The sequence below is a fragment of the Branchiostoma floridae genome, chromosome 18, assembly GCF_000003815.2.
Source record: "Branchiostoma floridae strain S238N-H82 chromosome 18, Bfl_VNyyK, whole genome shotgun sequence".
NCBI lineage: Eukaryota > Metazoa > Chordata > Leptocardii > Amphioxiformes > Branchiostomatidae > Branchiostoma > Branchiostoma floridae.
The window spans coordinates 16,243,700-16,265,271 of NC_049996.1; the positions used below are offsets into that span (position 1 = coordinate 16,243,700).

The 21,572-nt window shown below is 40.2% G+C and overlaps 1 protein-coding gene across 5 annotated transcripts in view; it reads right to left on the minus strand.

Moving 5' to 3' along the window:
* The window catches only part of LOC118405359 (MAGUK p55 subfamily member 6-like), a 35,902-nt gene extending 17,787 nt beyond the window's left edge, over positions 1-18,115 (minus strand). For 3 of the 5 annotated variants that reach the window (XM_035804814.1, XM_035804813.1, XM_035804812.1), the window contains exons 1-7: positions 18,064-18,115; positions 17,175-17,293; positions 9,979-10,014; positions 3,962-4,114; positions 3,478-3,715; positions 1,638-1,789; positions 1,015-1,146 (exon numbers count right to left, since the gene is read on the minus strand). In XM_035804814.1, the coding sequence (XP_035660707.1) occupies positions 1,015-1,146; positions 1,638-1,789; positions 3,478-3,715; positions 3,962-4,114; positions 9,979-10,014; positions 17,175-17,293; positions 18,064-18,100 (867 nt within the window). In that variant the 5' untranslated portion in view covers positions 18,101-18,115. The remainder of the gene's footprint in view (positions 1-1,014; positions 1,147-1,637; positions 1,790-3,477; positions 3,716-3,961; positions 4,115-9,978; positions 10,015-17,174; positions 17,294-18,063) is intronic. The other 2 variants (XM_035804816.1, XM_035804815.1) reach the window with 1 other exon arrangement.
* Positions 18,116-21,572: the final 3,457 nt, after the last annotated feature.

Genomic DNA, 21,572 nt, shown 5'->3' on the forward strand with positions numbered 1-21,572 from the left:
TTGGCAGGGTTGATATCAAACGCTGACAAAACTTTTCTTGATGTAAAATGGAGGTTAGTATAAAAGAGGTTAATAGAAATGAAAAATTATAGAGGAAATTGCTAAACTTTACTTCCAGCACAGAAAGATTGTCATAAGTATCAGAAAGTCTATGCCGCCCGTCTCTGTTGAGCATGGGCCGGTGGGCTCTAATACTTTCTGATACTTATGACCCCCTCCTGCAAAAGTGGTGTGTTCCTGACGTCACTGCTGGAGATAGGGTCATTCTGTGAACAAGGCCAATGGAGTTCGGCCGAAAATTTAGAGGGTAAGTCCCTATATTTTTCCGTGTTGGAAGTAAAGTTTAGCAATTTCCTCTATAATGTATTCTACCAACACAGATGAACTTTCATGCTAAGACAAATGAATAATCTTTTTAATAGATAGTAAGAAGGTCTTGGTTGCTGTTTCATTCAAATCAGCCACATGCCTGGAATAAACAGCTCACACATTTCCCAACACAATCCTGCTGCACATTTCAGATCCCACATTAGGTGCAGAAGAGTTACAAATATTTTGATCATTGCAGCTGCAGATTGATGATACAGAAAGGAGCAAAATGGAAAAGCAAGAAAATCGACAAAATAGGTAACTAAGGTTTTGCTGGCATCTCTTTTTTCTAACATTCCAACATTGAAATTGATTGAAATTTTCGATAAAATTGTCCCAGTAAGATTTTTGTGACACATGAAATTGTGAAGGTGTCAAGAGAATCTGATGACAGAATTACACAATGCAATATCAGCCAACAGTTCAGTAACTGTCTGTCAGCTTCTTCAGGGCAATACTGACCGGTATTTTGTCACACCAAGTGTTGCCATGAGGCAGGTGACAGATGATTACCAAACTGTCTGTGATTTTCTGTCTTGGTTCTCAATACAGAATCTTTAAATGAATATGGTATCGAGTTATCCTTTAACTTAAGGAAATCATTCAAGGAAATATTCTTGAAATGTTTGACTTCTCGAGACGTACCTGCCACCAGTTGGTGTCGTCTTGGTTGACGATCTGGAGAACGTCTCCCTTCTGGAAGGCGAGTCCGGCCTCCTTACAGGGGATCAGGTTGTCCTTGGCTGGGTCGTAGTCAAAGTGGGTCTTCACATACACCTGGGGGAACAAGAGATTTATCTAAGTCATATTATGAACTTGCAGGTGAGGGCAAGGGATGGCAACCCTTCTACTTTGGCATTGGATGGCTGAGCAGACACATTACTGAGAGATCATGGGTTTGACTCTTGGCTAGAAACTGGGAAAGGAACCTCACAAATTTATCCTCAATTCACCCAGGTGTAAAATGGGTACCTGACTTTGGTTGTGGAGGTAAAAGGTGGTGGAAGGAGAGGAATGGGTTCCACCTGCCAATACCAGGCCCTAGACACAGTGGATAACAACCCACTGCATTTCATTTCATTTATCTATTTAACCTGTACCTATGGCTATCTTTACCATTGTTTGGGATCAGTCACACCTGGAGTTATATTCCTTAACATATGTGCTTCAGACACAATCCTTCATTCTATACTTACGACATGTATCTGCATACCTAAGACATGTACCCACGAACATAGGACACACACCTTCATACCTAAGACACGTACCTGAGTGGCGGGCAGGTTCTCCTGGTAGCTGGGGAGGATCTTCAGCGTGATGCTGCCGGTGGCGTTCTTTAAGTAATCCTGCAGCGCCTCGGGGCTGTTAGAGACGTCTTTGCCGTTAATCTCCTTGATGATGTCACCAACGTGGAGTAGACCTGGGGGGGCACACAGGGGGTTACCGGTATTTCACATGGCATGGGGGGGTCTGCAAGGGGGGTCCATAACATGTTGCACACTTGGGGGGGCACAGGGGCGTATTTCATATGGGATAGGGGGGAGATCCCCAATAAGTAGCTGCCTGGGGGGGAACAGGGTGTTTATTTCAACTTACACCAGGGGGAAGGAATTAGGTGTGTGCGGAGGGCGTGAGCTGGAGGGCTGAAAATGCTAATGTGCTTGTTGCCTTTCGTGCACCAAAAATTGGAGCTGTGCAGATACTTTTTGAGTTTGACTGTGGGTGGAACCACTGCACATACATATTTGTGTAGGGTAACATTTGCAAAGGAATAGTCAAACTATTATGGACATTTTCAGGTGTCAGAAAAAAACACCTGTATCATATCTTTTTTAAAAATCTTTTGACGTTACCTATTATTTAAGATTGAAGCTCTGGAGACAGGCAGTAACTTCTTGACTTTGTTTTATTTTTCTGATGTTCCACTTTATTTTATGTCACGCATCCAAAATTTCCAGTCTACCTAGATTTTACTTAGTGTTAAATACACCAATGCTCTTAATAGTCTTATCCCCCAAACTAAATTTTGCACCCTGGACTGTCATCATGACGTAGAAACGGAATGGAATACAGTACTAAACTACAGTGCTAAAAGAACGTCTAAGAAGCAAATTAACAACTCGAGATTGTAGATTCAAACTGGATTTTAGATGACCACTCTGATTGGATGATCTGATTTTCTAATAATACTCATGTTGCATCATTCTTCCCCATTATGATTCCATTTATTTCTGAACATAATTCAATTAAAGTTATCATTTTCCATGATTTCTGGACCCCTTGAAAATCAAACAAATTGCTGTAGGGGCTCGGCAGATGATTTGATGATCAAATAAATAAAAACAAAAATAAAGAACCAACCATCAAAATAACTGCTGCCGATGCCTGCAAGGACAAAATTTGTCCAAATATAATGCCAGCACTGCTTTACAAGGGATCACTAAAAAAAGCAAATCTACACTTCTAACAGTGTGACCAATGAACATAGCAGCTTCCACTATCAAGCAAACAAGCAAGCAAACAAACAAAACATTATGAATGAATAGTGAATTTTATGACAACAACACTTTCATAACAAGAATTGGGAGTTACTGTTAATACAGAAATGTTTGCGGTTTTCGCAGTGACCACCGCAAACATTTTTCTATTATGGTATTAGACTGCAGTCTATAGTGTTACAGCGACCTCAAAACCACCGCGAAAAAGAGCCCCTTTTCCAACTACCACAAGATTGAATCCCTGCGAACTTAAAAGCATTTACAGTACTTGCAATGGATCCATCTTTTGCTACTGGTATGTGATGTTCGAGACACATGCACAACTGCAGCAACTGGTCATAAGTACCAGGTATCCTGTGTCACACCCCATCTATGTTCAATGTTGTACACTGCCTCCCCCACTACTCTTACAAAGAAATCTGAATCTAGACTTTGGCACTTTGGCTTAAATGTCACATTTCAGAAGTAGCATTAGACTGATCCAGCTAGCTGAAAGTTTTGGGTTACAGTAAGTCCCTATCCTTCTATGTGTTGGCTTTATTCAATCTTCATTCATAATGTCAGCACTAACACAAATGAACAAACAAATAAACAAACAAACACCACCCACCTTGCCTGTCAATCATGCCGCCGTGCATGATCCTAGCGATGACCAGTTCTCCGTTCTCGACCTTGAGCGTGACCCCTAGAGGCTCCCCCTCGGACTTGCGGATGCCGACCATGCGGATGGCGTCGCCGGGCGCCATGCCGTTGTACGCAGGAGGCGGCGGGGACGAGAGCTGGACCGGGGACGGTGGAGGGGTCTCGTACGACTTGGCTGCGACCGCGTCGTGAGCCTCCAGCAGAGCCTGTAAACAACAACAACAACAAATAAACAAATAGCTGGAAAAAAAGTCAAACTTGAGGAATCAGATGTGAAAGTCTGTACCTGTGGGTCCAGAGTTTCAGAGAGTGAATATATTTTTTCCTACTAACTCTATTTTCATCTTCGCTCCATAGCTAAATCTCTACTTTATACTTCAACTAGCCGGGAACCAAAGAAGTAGACCATTGTGGTATAAAGCACAGTTAGCAATAAAATCCTGATATCCGACCTTGAAGTGTGGCTCGTTGAGCAGGCCAGAGAGTTCCGCAGCGTCGTTGCTCCCGGCGATGACAGGGTTCAAGTCCGTCACGATGTCGTCAACGAGCTTCAGGTTCTCCTCGCGAACAGGCTCGAGCTTCTGTTCCTCTAGACGGTCGTGAGCCTGGAAAATACGCAAAAAATCTCTATTACAAACCCTTATAATGAGCCAATACATCACTTAAACAATCGCAAACAGGCTCGAGCTTCTGTTCCTCAAGATGACAGTGAGCCTAAGAAATATGCAAAATATCGCTATTCAGAAACTTTAACCATTAAAGGTTATCCGAACACTCACAAACAAGCCGAAGTATTTATTCCTATTCATGAGACTGTAAAAACAGTTTTTAAATCCCGTCCCAAGCACTGCAAAACTCTCCAGTAGTGTGCAAGTCAAGTGAGCGGTAGCTGGATCTGAACCGATGGGCAATTTATGGCAATTTATAACTTTATAGAAAAACAGTAATTCTTCCATAAGCACCAATTTGACACCTTCAAACTTGTGATATTCCTTCCTATGTGTAATATACTTAAAGTTAAACAGCACTGAGCTGAGCACACCAAAACTGTACATGTACATACCAACATCAATCCAGGTACAAAAAAAAATGACAAAGGCTATGAAAAAACCATGTGCTGAGCTTCCGAGGCAATGTTTATTAATAGCCCATCAATACTGATGATAGGCGCTATAAATATTCAGGTCGATGGAGGTTAAGGTCAATGAGCGATCCCTGAAGATCATCCATTATATTATACTATCAAGAAAGGCAAGAAAATACAAAACCTGCCTAGTATAAAATCAAAAACTATGCTTGACAACAGGATGTGGCTTTATGAATTCTTACATGACCATAAAACTATTAATACAAAAATTCCTATTTCATAACTGGCATTGGACAATAATCTCATAAAAAATCACCTGCGGGTTAACTCTTTTAGGGAACAAAATCATTGGATTAAAGCAAAAGGTGCTAAACAACACCACCCTCTTACTTCCTATCCTCTTCAATGTCAAGTTTCTTACAAATCCTAGCTATAGCAAGCTGAAATTGAAAGCTGACTGTACACACAAGTCACCAGTCACACAGACTTCCCTACCTGCGACTGTTATCACCAAACTGGATCAAACCCTGGGCTTGGGCTCCTACTACTAGTCTTTTTACAATATCATGTAGATTTAGGAGGAGAAATATCTCATGTTTTGGATAATTATCAAAAGCAAAAATCTAACGTCTCCGGTCCTAATTCCGACCTATCCCTAATCCCGAACTAGTTGGAAAAACGAGCAGTGCTGCGATACGCATGAGTGCCCCTCATGATATGGGCCGTGACAGTTGACTAAGTTACTCTCTTGAATACCACACGGTAAAAACATTTGTTTAAGTTCGAAAGTACCAACAACCAATGCTTGAAAATTTGCTTGGATTTTACCGCTCTGGCGAGAGTTGACGAGCGAACAGCGTACGAACATGGCCTTCAACACGGCGGAATTATTCAGTGTAGAATACTTAACATCACTGCATGACGCCTCATGTATAAACAGTGATAGTTAAACTTTACAACAAGCTACACCTATGTCATGATAGTGTATTTCTTGCTTGATAATCGGAGCTAACACGACGTGCGATTTTTCACGCATCTTCGAGTCCGCCATTTTTATCGACCACATGATTTGAAGTCATGTGACCTCCACCATGTAAACAACAACACGCCGTCGATACCATTTTGGATTAAATCGCGCCGCAACTGTTGGCGGAATGAAAAGACTGAGCTCTGTTTTCGACAGAAATATAGTTATCAAGTATTTCAATGGCAGTTTCGGTGTTTTAAATGCTTGACTATGTCCATAAATCACACTGTAGTTGCATAGTTCGGGATTATGGCACACATTTTTGCGATGGAACGTTCCACATGCAAATGAACCTAAAACCATCTGTAGCTTCCGCGAGATGTAATGCTCCGACGCAAAGCGCATCACTTGAGAAAAATACACGCCTGTCAAGCTTTAATCACGGTTATATGTACAGTACAAGATGAAAGCTCAACTCACAATGGTTAAGTGTCAAGTACACATTTACAAAACAAGTGTGCGTTCGTGTAGAACATAGGTCGGAATTAGGACCGGAGACGTTACCAACGACCAAATGATGCAATCTTGCAGTGACAGATTAAAAAAAAATACTGTAATTCCTGTTTTATTAACGGTAACTTTATGTTCACGGTTTTCACGGTGACGTCTGTGCCGCGAAGTTATCATTGCCGTTAAAAAATCATTCGTCTTTCGCCCCCCTCCCCCTTCTCCGCTACCATCCAAGTACTTAGAACTAGTACTTACTAGTACGTTACGAATGTCTTATCCATTCACACAACACACTTTCAACACGCAACGATCGCCACAATAACAACTCAAACACAAATTCTCCTCAAGAAATAAAACATTTATTCTACAAGCACAAAATTGTGTCATTTCTTTTACTTATGTTCATGTTTACGTTACGATAACATAAACCGCTATTTTGTTTACATCGCCGCTAGCAGGCAGCATGTGTACATTTACAAACTAAAAAACTACTACAGTGCTATTCAAGCAAGGAATTACTACAGGATCATCACTGAAAGTACTAGTACTAGTACAAAAAATGACTCGTATATTTGTACAACTACAGCTAGCGATACATAAAAAAAATGTTACAAAATGGCGGTACCCAAGCCAAGCGTTAGACAAAGGAATTTTCAACAAAGTCGCGGAATTTCAGGTGATGAGTACAAATAAACCAGCGAATTTACTGAAATACCAGTATGTTGTAAAAATAAAAGTTGATTCAACACATATACGATACAGGGAGTCATTATTGTATAGAAATGTGCCACCGGCGACCGGAGGAAAAAGAAACATATCGGCTTTGTTTACTAACAAAACTTACGTACACGCCGTGACATGGCTGCGATAACAATCTACTTAGTACATTATCATCGTTTAACTAGATTTCTACAAGTTAAAAACAGAACAAAAAATAAAACTGAGTAGTACCGGTCTTTACAAATACAAGTAATGGCTATGGAATTACAGCAACTAAGATTCACAACAATAATAGCGGGGAAATTTTTACGACTAGAAACGTGGCAAACAAAACTCCGCTTACATGCCGAAAAAAAGACGTTCGTTTCATAATTCTGAGTTGGAACTACAGTAAATATCGGAGAGATAAACTCTTCACCTTCTTGTGTACAATTTGTGTACAATTTGTGTCCACAAATTACGCTGAAAGTTTAAAACTTAGCGCCGTCTTTCACGCCGAAAATATTTCAAAATGGCGCCCGCGTCGCTTGTGTTTGGCGTGGGTATCCCGTCAGCCTATGCGGCAAATGTGATTGCGACATATCAGGGGTCATTGGCCCTGTTGCGTTCCGTGCGCTGTCATCAAATCACGGCCGAAACAGGCCGACTTTCTTTTGGTGAACCGCCGCCACCGCGAACATAGAGTGCCGTTAACACTTAATTTTTTCTCACACCGCGAAATTTTGCTACCGTGAACATAAAGTAGTCCCGTGCATGTATAGCCTGATTTAATCGCGCTTCTTAGGCCCGTACTAGAGGCTATAAGCTCCGGATAGCGGAGTTTGCGTTACACAGACTAGTACACATACAAATGTATGTCCCTATATCCAGTGTTCACATATAATACAATCATGTATAGCAGGGCTCTAGCCAGCGTCCGTTTTTCCGTCATCTGACGGAAATTTGCTGCGTGTGACGGAAAAATTTTAAAACCAATCCGTCAACATTGACGAACAAAAATCTGATAAAAGCTCCTTGGTGGAAGCTACAGGCGGCTTGGGGACGCCGTCCAAGGTCGTAAAAGCCACACACACTGTTTGTTTTGCTATTGTTATGATTGTTGACAATGTGTGTCGGTGCCTTTTCGCATACAATAATCTCATTAAAACCTGTTTTTCAAGGTCTCAGTTCAGTCTCTCTAACCCCTGGAATAGTGTTTTCGCGACAATGGGAATTGGCTGACGGAAAAAAATTTCGAGCTGGCTAGAGCCCTGATGTATAGTCATCTTAATGCACAGTTGTTATGGGTGTTCATCAGCACTGGTATATCATAAATGTACGTACAGTTTGACAGACGACTCTGCTGGGAAATCAGAACAGTTAACGCTAACAACAGACTGTCAATCAATCATCCGTCTGCATCATGGCTGACATTGTCAGTGACAACCTAATTAGAACTGAGCACTAACGAGTAAAGCACAGTAAACGCTAACGACGACCTGTCAGCACAGCACTTATACAGGGGGAAATGTGGCAGAAATATGTCGGAACATTTTAATACTGTAAATGCAGAAACTTTCGTGGTGGCTTAATGTTCGCGGTTGTCGCGGTGGTCGCTTCCCCGCGAAATTAAAACTACCTTGAACATTTTTCCATGGCAGTAAGAGACTACAGTGCATGGTGCTACCGCGAACCTAAAACCACAGTGAAAGGTCATTTTTCCCGCAACCGCGAAATTAAATCCCCGCAAACTTAAATGCATTTACAGTATCTTATTCCCTGTCTATTTCAGAAAATTTCAGATTTACAAGCTGACAGCCCTAAACATTGTGCCCATTTTGATGCATGCAAAATAGAAACTGAAATCAACCTCTGGATTCAACATGGCTGAAGGTCAACAACAATGTTACCGTTGACCTATGACCCAGCCGGGTTCTCTGATACAGGCAAACAAACAAATAAATAAACAAAGAGAGAAGTTTTGATGCATGCAAAATAGAAACTGAAATCAACCTCTGGATTCAAGATGGCTGAAGGTCAACAACAATGTTACCGTTGACCGTTATAAGTTAGTATAACCCAGTTGGATTCTCTGATGCAGGCAAATAAACAAACAAACAAAGAGGAGAGTACTTGCCACAGGCATGTGTAGAACTGCACAGGTGATGATGAGCTATGAGCTAGTCAGAAATCTGGAGGGAGGGGGGTAGCAGAGAGGGGGGCTACCAGAACAGGGGGGGTGTATGGGGGAGAGGTGTGTGTGGGGGGAGGGGGTGGGGTTAGTATGGGTACCAGAAACAAGGTGGGTTGTACATGTAAATGTAATGAAAAGGCAGAGGAATATATCAGTGCTTAGTTGAGAATAGGGCAGCCTACAGACATTTTTTGTTCCTAATTCTACTCATTGTTTGGGAAACCATTTTAACGTTAAATTTGTTGATCTTCGTAGTTACATCTGTCATTTTCATCTAACAAAAATACAGTCATGAAGTTTCATTTAAGAAGGTTAGACTTCGTGATACAATTCAATCCCTACAACTGGATAAAACGGAGATTATTTTCAGACGTTTCTACTGACATCCATCACTCTTCTTCAGCATCACTGAAATGACTCTAGTGATTCTAGTGACGCTGACCATCTAAAAGTAAATCTCTGTTTTTATCTAGTTGTAGGGATTGAATTATGTTCGAATATGTCATGAATATGTTTGAAGTTTTTCCGAAATTTTTTAACAGATGTGGTAAAACTAAAAGTTTCAGGAAGGATGGATGGGTCGTGGAGACCGCCCTGATTGAAAATGTTCCTAGTAATACCCCCCTCACATTAGGTGAAAATCGATCGAACGACGAGTCTGCGAGCTCTAATTTACAAGGAGGCATGACCCTGCTGCCAACGAAGAAATGGCAGAGTTTCCTCCTTCCCGTCAGGGTCATGCCTCCTCGTAATTTAGAGCTCGCAGACTCATCGTTCGATCTATTTTCGCCTAATGTGAAGGGGGGTATAAAAAAGACAAGCTGGTAGGTGATGTGAACCTACAATTCTGATTCTTCCTGCCAAACAATACAACATTCGGCATGGACCATGCAAATTACAAACTGGATCATCAGTCATAACATGACAACAAAACAGTCATGATACAGAAAATGAAAGTGAAAGTAAGAAAGGAGGTCTCAGAAAGTGAAAGTAAAAAAAATAAGGTAGTTACCGAAGGATCTTCAGGTGGGGGCGTGTTGTTCAAGTCCTGAGAAAAGACACAGAAAGGGAAAGGAAAAACATCAACTAAAGTAAAGACTACGGAAGGAAACAAACGGAAGAAACTATAAAGCTAAAGATGTGCACTGAAAAAGAAGCAAAGAAGAACAAATATTCGAATAAAGTACATGAATAAAGTTCATGAATTGCACAACAGAAGCAGACAGAAACAATACAATTGTAGCATGTATGTACTTATACTAGATGCCGAAAGAAAATATTGATAAGGGAATCGTAAAAGTTCGTGGGGACTTGATGATTGGAGGGGGAAGGAGGCCTTCGTAGAATTTCGACTTCAAGATTGGGATTGAAACAAAAAAACGGTAATAAAACGCCATATAAACATTTGTGGCATAATTCCGTTCACAGCTAACTTTGGTTAGGGGCGACCCTCAGACAAGACATTAAATGAAGGTCCTGTGTTTGAGGGGAGCCACACCTCGAGCAAGTAAAAGAACCCACCACACTTATCGAAAAGAGTAGTGGACCTTCCTGGTGTAAATGGATCAAATAAATCTGCCGATTTACTGGGTATGCAGCTTGCACTAGTACTAACTAACACAAATATTTCAGGACTTACACAGTTACCGTAGTACAAAAATCTATAAATAAAAAAAAATATGTGACTGTTGAATGACAAGAGTCGTCTGGGCTATTTTTAGAATCCAGGGTTAGGAAGGTCAGATGTTCAACTGTCAAACCCAGGGGTCAGCTGAGCTGTCAATCACTCATCAATCAACTGTCAATATCAGCTGTGTTGCCAAGGCAACAATGATCACCATGATGATATACATTTCACTAACACACAAATAAATGTGAGTCCTTTTTTGGGGGTTATTACAGCGGTTTCAAGATGGAATCTAAGATAAGAAGTTGTATTGTTTGTATAAGAAAAGATGTCTTCAAGAAGGGATAATATGTCTTAAGATGTTTACTCAAGGAGATAATCTGATGTCTTAAGACCATCTGCAGTTACTTACACGCACAAATATAGAAACTCCATCTTATACAAGCTCCCAACTTTCAAGCTACCAGACAAGCTATGGCTTCCTTCGGTCAATATTGACCATAGTAAAATCCTAATTGATATCAGCCCAACAGCATCAGCTGTGGCTAAACAGTCCTATACGACAAGCTGCTAACAGACAAGTAAGAGGGTCTGCATGGGGGGTCCTGACAACGATTTACGCTCAATTCAGAAGAGCCCCCTATGTATTACGCTAAATCAAGGAAGGCAATTACACTAAATTTGGTCGCCTCGCTACGAATTACGTAGATAAGATGCTTTTCCCTAAGAATTAGGCCACAGCAAGTAAATTTTATGGATGACATCCTCTGCAGACTGCAAAAATAATGAGATAGGGCGAAAAAAAAACAAGATGGGTAAAAAAAACAAGATGGCAAATTTTCAAAATATACGCTGTAACAAGACATGAAGGGACAAAATATGGCATCACAGCCAACAAGGCATTCATTCCTGTATTTAAGAAGCTTATAAGTGCACCAGTGTAGTTAAAGTGACACTAGTGTAGTAGACTGGTATCATTAACCATGTTGGCAACTACACTCATACTCATAGCTTCCATAGTTGTGCCACTTTTACAACTATCTATCAAGTTGCACCTCTGCAACTACAGTCAATGCTACAGAGTCTCTATACTGTCAATTCTACATTCAATGATTAGAATACAACACAACCTTTACCCATTTTCGTCTATCCGGCCTTCCCTGAAGAAGAAAAAAAATCTTTTTTTTTCCAGAAATCAGGCGAAAATTAATGAGCGCGCGGATGTCATCCATAAAATTTACTTGCTGTGGCCTTACGGGAAATAACATAGGCTGCCTACGCCTTACGGAAAAGAGCATGCAGACCCTCAAGTAAATATCCCACTAAGGTTGGAATCTTAAACAGGCAGAGGATCAGCTGGAAATGTCTCAAACATGCAGTCAGACTGTTTTCATAAATGCAGTGATTTACGAGAGGAATGTTTTTACTGGCTGGACTCTCCTTCTAGTAAAACCAAGCACTGAAGGAGCTGGCTTGTGTATTAGTCTCCAAGCAGACCCTACGGTGGATAGTATCAAAGCTGGCAAAGGAGTTTAGCCGGCCGGCCGGTCGGTGCCCGTTTGACTCCCTTGGCCGGCTATCTCCCTTTGGCCGGCTATACTCCTTGACCAGCTTTGATACTATCTCTAAGGCACCGTAGCGTCTGCTCGGAGACTAATGTGTATACCCTGTAAACTGTCTGGCACCCAGGCTAGCTGGATTCATGCCATGACTTCGCAGTTCTCATTGCTATTTCAGAAAGCTGAATAAACCCTGAGAAACAGGTTTATTGTATTGGTCCAAACTCCAAAGATTGGCAGTGAAAGACTCTGTATCAAGCTCATGTCCAAGATTTAAAGAAAAGACAGATTAGAACTACATACAGCACCATCTTGCCACATAGGTCACCTTTTTAGGTATATGACCTTGTCAGTGAACTTGAGATGATCTTAACCAAAATGTTGTTTACTGTTACACAAAAAGTTTGGTGTTTCATTTCTGTTCAGTTCCTCTTTGCTATTGTGTATCAGAACACTTCCCTACAACCTGCCTACCCCTATCAACAGATGGGCTCACCTGATTTTCTGTCAGCAGGATCACTACATTCCAAAATTAAGGGTGATCAATGAAAGATTTTCTTCCATACAAGAAGAGAAAGGTACAATCATTTTGTGTTCTTCAGAAATTGTATCATTCAGGTAGTCAATTCAGGTCACACCTGTTTGAGGACCGGTCCATTACCCTGTGGGGGTGGGCAGGATCAGCTAATGACAGGTAATTGAACTTGCACAAAGGCGTCCCGCCTCAGGGCAGAGTCACTAAAACCTGTCTCACGACCCAAACACATAAACACAGAACTCCACGTCTATTATAAACAACACCACAATGTACTACAAATGTCTACCTTCATGTTCAACAACAAAGAGGGCAACGTTTGTAAAACAGGGACTGTAGAAATTATTGTAGATGTAAACATACACTATACATGTACTAGTGCTACACATGTACTTAGTAGTTTCTAGTTCCCTGCTGAGGCTTCACCAACAATTAGACAACATTCCCAGTCTGTCCAAAACAACAATGCAGCTCTGGGAGTCTTAGGGTTTGGTGTTTTCTTTTGCCATACCAGTTTATTTCCTTGGCTTTCAGACATCCAACTACAATGTACTACTACACTACCTTCCTCACTTCAATGCCCCCCTCCCCCTCTAATTAAATTTGCAAGGACTCATACACAATAGGTAACATTACCGTGTCACTACTGCAGCTTCTAGTCTGTCTGTCAGGAGCGACTGTACAAAAACAGAATTGTGACCACACCAAAAATATACTGGTACCAAACCCTTCTTGCATCCACATTGCTATGAAATGTTCAAGTATTCCATGTGTCCCATATTTCAGCATAACTGGGACAGCAACAACCAAACCACAACCAAAACTCCACAAATAATATCTAAACATTCAACACACAAATCTTGGAAAAGGACAAAGCTAGTCAAGAACACAATTGCAGCTATATCATATGCCTATACAGCTAGACAGAAACTGAGACCTGTAATTCCCACAGGTACAAACACATTGCACAGGACTCCTAGTGTGTCCATACCCATGTGGGTCATACAGCATTCTGGTTTGAATGGAACAACAACTGAAACAACAAAACCAAGCATATTGCATCAAACCTCCATCTATACAGTATATTACAGAATACCAACCTTTCGTACAGGTATAGCAGAAGCACAAGTACAGAAGATTTCCAGCAGGAGTTTTACTGAGACAGAGACAGTCTTGTGTTGTGAGGATCAGGTCCAGTCATGCGAGCAGGTAGCGTCCCTCCGTCCTCACCCACCCTGTAATCCGACACCGCGGGGCTAATTCCTCAGGCACTGCCAACAGCTGTGCGGGCCGAACCACTACGCTAGCAGGGGGGCTGGGGGCAGGATTTTTCCTGACACATAAAGAATCCCTAACACTTCTACACAATAGAAAATTTCTATTATATTAACAGCTTTGGCGTTAACTATTCAATGAACATTGCTGCTTATCTGTATGGGTTTAAAATAGAGTAACCACACCCCTACAAGTTAAGTGGATTCTCCCACTTATCCTGTCTGTTGGAGTAAATAACAACAAAGAGAACAACTGGGTCATTGGGTCACCCAGCCAAGGTTAATTAATCATCGTCAACAAAGTTAACGAACCAGAGACAAAGCTGGGCACTGAGGGTCATGGTTAATTCCCCTAATTTGAGTGAGATAAATGAACCATAGTATTTTTTTTGTAGTAAACAATACCAGCCTGTCTAGTATTTCTAAATGGTGCAGAAAAAGAAGAAATTCAAGAATGGTTTTATACATTGCAATGAGCGTTTGATGAGCAATAAAGGCACTTATGGAAGAGGGGCACTCATAAAGTTATCATTCATTGGTAGAAGTTTGTCACAACAATTTACTGTCAAAAGGTACTAGTAAAATGAAGATGTCTAAAAGGTATCGTCTTCCGGGAGGGACGTAAAACGGGGGTCCCGTGCTCGAGGAGGTGCCTTGACCATGTAAATCAGCCTCATTACTCATTTGGGTACCTACTGGCTGGCAAAATGCACCTGGTGATTATAAACAGGTATAAATCATTCAAAAATTAGTTTTAGAATTGACTTCATACCATAACTTATCATGAAAAAAAGATTCCTATGTTTGTCAGCTGTAATACCAACAAAAGCTGCCTTTCATTTCCAAGAATTACAAAATACAAATGATACTTTAGAATCACACCGGTTTTCACTACAACCTAGCTCTTAAATCATTTCCTCCTTACTTCTTTTCCTTCCTTCCATATGATCAGGACCCTATAACTTCAGGACAAGTGTAAGAAATATCGAGTAACTGTTGGAAACTGACACAAGAATACAACAATTGCCACTTTCATCACAAGGAATAGTAGCAGTACTAGCACTACTGTACCAACTTGCCACACACGTGGCTACATGAAAATTCACAAACATGCTTCAAAACTGACTGGTCTATGCTAAAACCTTATGAGCAACTACGACCCCTAGAAAGCACGGTCCTTTTTCACAGCCAAGCCATACGATCACAACCAATGTTTCAATAACCATCTGTCACCTTCTTCAGGGAAAAAAAACCCTACTTTTCCACACTGCAGGTACGGTAGGTGTACTTGATACAAGCTGATACAAGATTATTCACAAAACTAAGATCCTTCTTTAAATATTGAAACATACAGTTAACCCTAACCTATAAGGATGATTGTTTTTTTGTTGTTTCATGATCATAATCATGATCATAATCATGATACAAGCATGTCTGATTGTAACGTTATATTTCCTCTCAACATTGTGCAAGTCACTACAAAATCCTGTTGATATCCAAAAACAATTCTGAAGATTTGAATGAAATGTCAAGTCAATAAGTTGAATAACGAAGAGAAGTGGTGTTAGGTTAATGAGGTAAAAATTACATTAACCATTCATTAATAAACACATTAACGAGTCGTTAATACTTACTGAATGACTGGAGAACTGGTCAGCCACAGGCTCCTAAAATACTGTAAATGCATTTAAGTTCGCGGGGATTTAATTTCGTGGTAGCGGGAAAAATGACTTTTCGCGGTGGATTTAATTTCGCGGTAACACCATCTACTGCAGTCTAATACCTTAATAGAAAAATGTTCGCGGTGGATTTAATTTCGCGGTAAAGTGGTCGCCGCGAAAACCGCGAACATTAATCCACCGCGAACATTTCTGCATTTACAGTAGTCTACTGATCAGGGAAAGTTCACTAACAATCATAGTATCAGGGGCCAGGGTAAACAAGTTTCAAGATTTACACCATGAAAACATCACTGTCATGTTCTGAAGAACCCAATGATGAGCGTTTATGAATCATCCCTGTGACATAGTCAAACAAATAAACAAACAAGTTTTTTGATGAGGCTACATTTAGCAGGCTCCCCCTGCATATCTAGTGAAGCTTCCCCATGATGCCCAGGGTACATACCACAGACATACCGAAGTCCCAGCATGCTCTAGCTACCAGAGCAAACATGGAAGGTGAAGATCAAATTCACGCGGGCCAGAACAAGGGAACAGTTTGGTTCTAGTCGAGAAATAAAATCTAAAAAAAATTTAAGAGAGCTTCTAGCAGTTCTGTGTTTGTCATCCACTATGCTGAATAAAATGATTAGATTAGAAACCAAGTTTCATGTAAAAGGGAGGGTAGAAGTAATACAAGGTCGTCCTCAAGGTTACAGCCATACTTTCAGTATAATTATACTGGAACATTAGGTCATCCTGAAGGCCATTGTTTCCTTCTGACCATAAGAATGTGTGAAGGAGGCATAAATCTGCACACAGGTTCCGTTGGAAGGAAATTGCTTTTTGCTCAATAACCTTGTCGCATTCTAAACACAGTAGGTCATGGCGCCTTCTACAGTCTTGCAGAAAATGGTTTCTGGTTTATAGGACGAGTCCAGAACAGAGTGTACACACTTCGTAAACGTCTGTTGCTTGTGTGAGGAAAATAGATTCACTTCAATTTCTCTGCAAAAGCTGCAGTGCTCCAGCTCCACCTAGTGGGCATATAATGAATTGCACAAGGCTTCAAATACAACATATGCAAGTTTGTGAATGTAAAATTGGTGCTGTGCAAGTAATTTCAGACCAAGTTTGCGTGAGTGCAAGTGGATTACCCAATAATGGACCACTAGCAATGAGATAATGATAACTTATTAACCTAGTTAGTAATATCAATAACTCACCCTAACAAGGGACTTTAGACCCTTCAGCAAGATCAGGTCAGCGATTGGCTAATGCTGACTAATAGACTCATTAACTTATCATTAACTAATTAACTAAGTTATCAATATTGTTTTAACTCACCCTAACCAGAGACTTCATGAAAGGGCTGTCCATCAGATCATTAGCTAACATACAGACCAATCAACTCGATAACTAAGTTAGTAATATCAATAACTCACCCTAACCAGGGAGTTCATGACCTTTGAGGAAGATCAGGTCGGTGTCCTAGGCTAACTCTTTGACTAATTAACTCATCATTATCAACTGATTAACTTAGCTAACTCACCCTAACGAGTGACTTCATGACAGGACTGTCCATCAGACCCTTCAGGAAGATCAGGTCCGTGTCCTTCGCTCCGGCACTCCCAAGATCCTCCATGTTGTCGAGCACGGCCTGAACTGCGGCTGGGGGGAGGGGGGCCGCAAGGTCAAACTCACAAGGTCACACAAAACTCACTGTTTTCTACTTAATTAGTATTGAAACAATAAACAATACATATGACAGATAGTTAGACATCATAGATTCTAAAGTATGACCATGTCAATGTACTGACACTGTATATATAAAACTTTATCAATGGCATTTTACTAGCAAAGAAAAACATGTCATATGTTTGTGCAGTGTCGCTAACATACAGCTCATGTATGTTGAGTGCATAAGATGTAGCGAGATGTTTCAAAGGAGGGACAAATCATGAGATGTGGAAAGGGGGTGGAGTTCAGGGGAGGAGCAGTTAGTAGAAGTGGGTCCATCTCAATGCAAGGAGAGAGCATGATATGTACAAATAGCGAAAGGTGTTTTTCCTAGACTATTTAATCACAGTAACTATAACGCTTTACCCAGTTCCTCATATGGCTGCAAAAGAACATATTTCCTACTACAAACAATGGCACAAAGTCATGCATGAAGCTGAGAAGGAAAAAACGATGATTGTCGACGTTATAAAACAAGAATGGAAAACTGGCCTCACCAATACAATCTTTTGCTTCCCTGTTGGCAAAATTTTCTGACAACCAAATGCAACATGACAGACACGTCTGTCTATTGTGCAATGATAAGAACATATTTTCTACTTGGAGGGTTACAGTCAAATAAATGCAGACTAGTTTTGCAGAAAATAATATGGAAAACAAGACATTGTACTGGTTTGGCCTTTCAGTGACCTTTGACCTACCATCATATTCTTTATGAACGTTTGTGACGTAGTCCATAAACAAGGCTAGAAACAAGATGATAAACAATTTGTTTGTTTGTTTATAAACTTTGTTTATATCCTATAAACAAGGCTTGAAACAAACAAAACCAGAAAGTTTCTTGTTGATAAATGTTTCTAAAATGTCAATGCTATATGATAAACAGGGATGATAAACAACTTTTTTGCAGAAACAAAATTGGTTTTCGCTATAAATGAAGCGCAGCACAGCAAACGTACAAATGATGCTAAAGGTGACCCAGCCATATTGTCCTTTAAGTATTGATACATATGATATATTATGGTCACACCAATCTATTTTCTCGTAGACATTTTCAATCAAAATTTCATCAAGAAATCAAGATGAAGACAAGGGCTGGGAGAAACAGGACAGTTATTTCTTTCCCTGAAACTGTGTACCAAGGTAAAGACTTTCCCTCAGACTCTGTTTTCTTGTTGATCGTCAAAATCCTCACGGCAAGAAAATAAATTCATGTACTAGTAGCCTAACCAAAAAACTGCATCCCCTCTGCCCAGACCAGCCATCCACAAAATGGAGCTAACTACAGAATCATGAAACCTGAGCACAAATCAATACTGCACAACCTCAATGTCAGGCATACTGCAGATGGAGGCCAACATCACATCCAGGTTCAGGTTCAGGTACAGCAAAGAACGGGAATCTAGTCAGGGTTTTACTATCAATGTCAGATACTGCAGATGGAGGCCAATATTGCATCCAGGTTCAAGTTCAAGAGGGAAAAGAGCTGTAGAAAATTGTCTATATGGACCATGTCCATGTCAGATACTGCTGAAGGCCAATATCGCAAAAAGGTTCAAGTTCGGGTTCAACAAGGAATAGAACTGTGGGCAATCATGATCATCTATTCTAGGTTTTACTGTTTATGTCAGATATTGCAACTGGAGGCCAATATTGCATCCAGGTTCAGGTTCAGGTTCAACAAGGAAAAGAACTGCAGAATAATCTATTCTGGGTTTTACTGTCCATGTCAGATACTGAAGGCCAATATCACCTCTCAAGTTCTGGTTCAGGAATCATGTAACACAGGAATCATGAATTCCAGGAACTACAACGGTATCTATTCTGGGCTTTACTGTCTATGTCAGATAGTGACAGATAGTACTGAAGCTGAAGGCCAATCAAAGTTTAGCTTCAGGAATCATGTTTTCCAGGAATGATCTATTCCAAGAATTATCTAGTCCAGGAATTATCTATTCTGGGTTTTACTGTCCATGTCAGATACTTGAGCCAAAGGCCAATATCACCTCTTTGTTCATGTATCCAGGAACTATCTATTCCAGGAATTATCATTCCAGGAATTATCTATTACAGTAATTATTAGTTCCAGTAATTATCAATTCCAGGCATTATCGATTCTAAGGATTATCTGTTCCAGGAATTATCTGTTCCTGGAATTATCTATAATTCCAGGAAGAATTATCTATTCCAGGTTTCCAGTCTGAGAAATGTTAGATCTGATAGTTTTAGGCACTCGATTTCAGAATACGTTTTATTGAGGAGGACATTTCCAAGATGCTAATCAGTTAGTGCTTTTCTGTCAGTAGTATGTCAACTTAGTATGTCTCTGCAGCAAGAAATTATTGGTGCATGGGGAGATTATGATTGTGCAAATGTCATGTTATAGCTGTACTTATATATAGCTAGCCCAATATTGTATCGCCATATCAGCCAGTATCAGCCTGATATGGTTCAATGGAATAATGTATAATTTCAGTTCTCAATGAATTTGAAACCGCTGTATTTCTAAAGCTGCCAAGTACATTGTATATATTGTAATTTGTACTCCTCGAGTACTGTGCTTTTTATACACATTTCATTCAACAGTTTAAAAAAGCATGCTGTTCATGACGTAATTCAGACGCAGGAGAAATGGACGTATATTTGGCAACCTCAGCGTTACTAAGACCAATGTAGCATTACTGCATGGGTAATTTATATGTAGATTTCAACCTTTATTGTCTATCAGCAGAGTGAAAGTCATTTTCCCTATCCAGAGGCAGAACCAGGCAATAAAGCAGTGATCCTAACTGTATACTCAGGCAACACCAAGTTAATTTGTTGGTTCCCATACTTATCAAAACTGAACTGGAAACTCTACAGCTTTTTTTTTTCTAGTTAGCTATACTTGTATAGCCGGAGTACCATGTGCATCCTCCATAGTGACCGCTGGCTCACTACTTTCGTTAGCAAGCGAAAGTACTGAGCCAGCGGTCACAATGGAGGATGGTACTCCGGCTAGTACTTGTATTGAATTGCTTCTTCCAGTTCATCATCGTGATGCCGAAAAAGAGTGATGGATGTCACTCAAACCGTTGGGAAGGAAATCAATTTTTTTTTATACAGTTGTAGAGAATGAATTGTATAATACATTGTTTATGTAGATGTCTAACCTTTATAACCTCACCAACATGAGTATGGGAGCCCTGGTAAACTTAGAACAAGGCTGATACTCAGGAAAATCAATGTGAAAACTGAGTTGGAAAGAAACTAGGAAAGTCTGTACCTTGGTGCACACAGTTTCAGGGAGTGGATATAGTCAGACTCAGATTCAAGTTTTCTTCCAGATTTGTTTACATCTTGAAAACTCACTGAATTCTTACTGAGAATGTCTAAAAAACTGTAGAAATGGATGTGGCTAAAGCAATCCATAGAATTCTTACTGCAATGAATAATACATTCAAATATTGAAAAATCAAACTGAAGAAATCTAGCAGATCAGCGATGTTGAATATTGTTGAAAGAAGAGCAATATGCAATACATGTAAATATTGTACTAGATGTTCATAATTCATGTGGCATATTGGAAAATCCTGCTACAGTAGCAATAATGTGTAACATGATCTGATGGTTATGCACAATATACCATGGGTAATGAAATTCTTAATCCCAATAGTTTATTGGGGAAAACTATTGGGATTCAGGGGAAAATGAACCAACTTTTCTACGATCTTGATTCATCAAAACTAAAGATATCAGATAATATGACAAATACGATCCTTAATTGATAGATATGGAAATATCCAAGTTCTAAGAGACAACAGAATAGAACATACTTTGTTGGACAAATTTTGAATTCACATATTTTGACTGAGGTGTTTGGGAGATGAGTAAGAATCTGCTAACTGCACCTTAAACAAGAGAGAATCTCATAAGCTAACGCATTTTATTGCAAGTTTTATTTTACCACCTATTCCTGATTCCCAAGGCCAATGTCAATTCTACAGAGGAGAAAGTAAAAGCTCCAAGTAAAAGTTCCAATAAACAAGCAGCTGCGTTAGTTTTGCCAGCTAATTAAGTCAGGTCAGAAATAATGAAATGACTGAGTTTTTGCTTATCACAACTAATGAAATCATTGTGTGTAGCGAATGTACGGCTGGGAGAAGCAACACATTTAAATGTGTCCAAATTAGATTTCGCTACACGGTCCGGTTTGCTTGGATCTGTGACG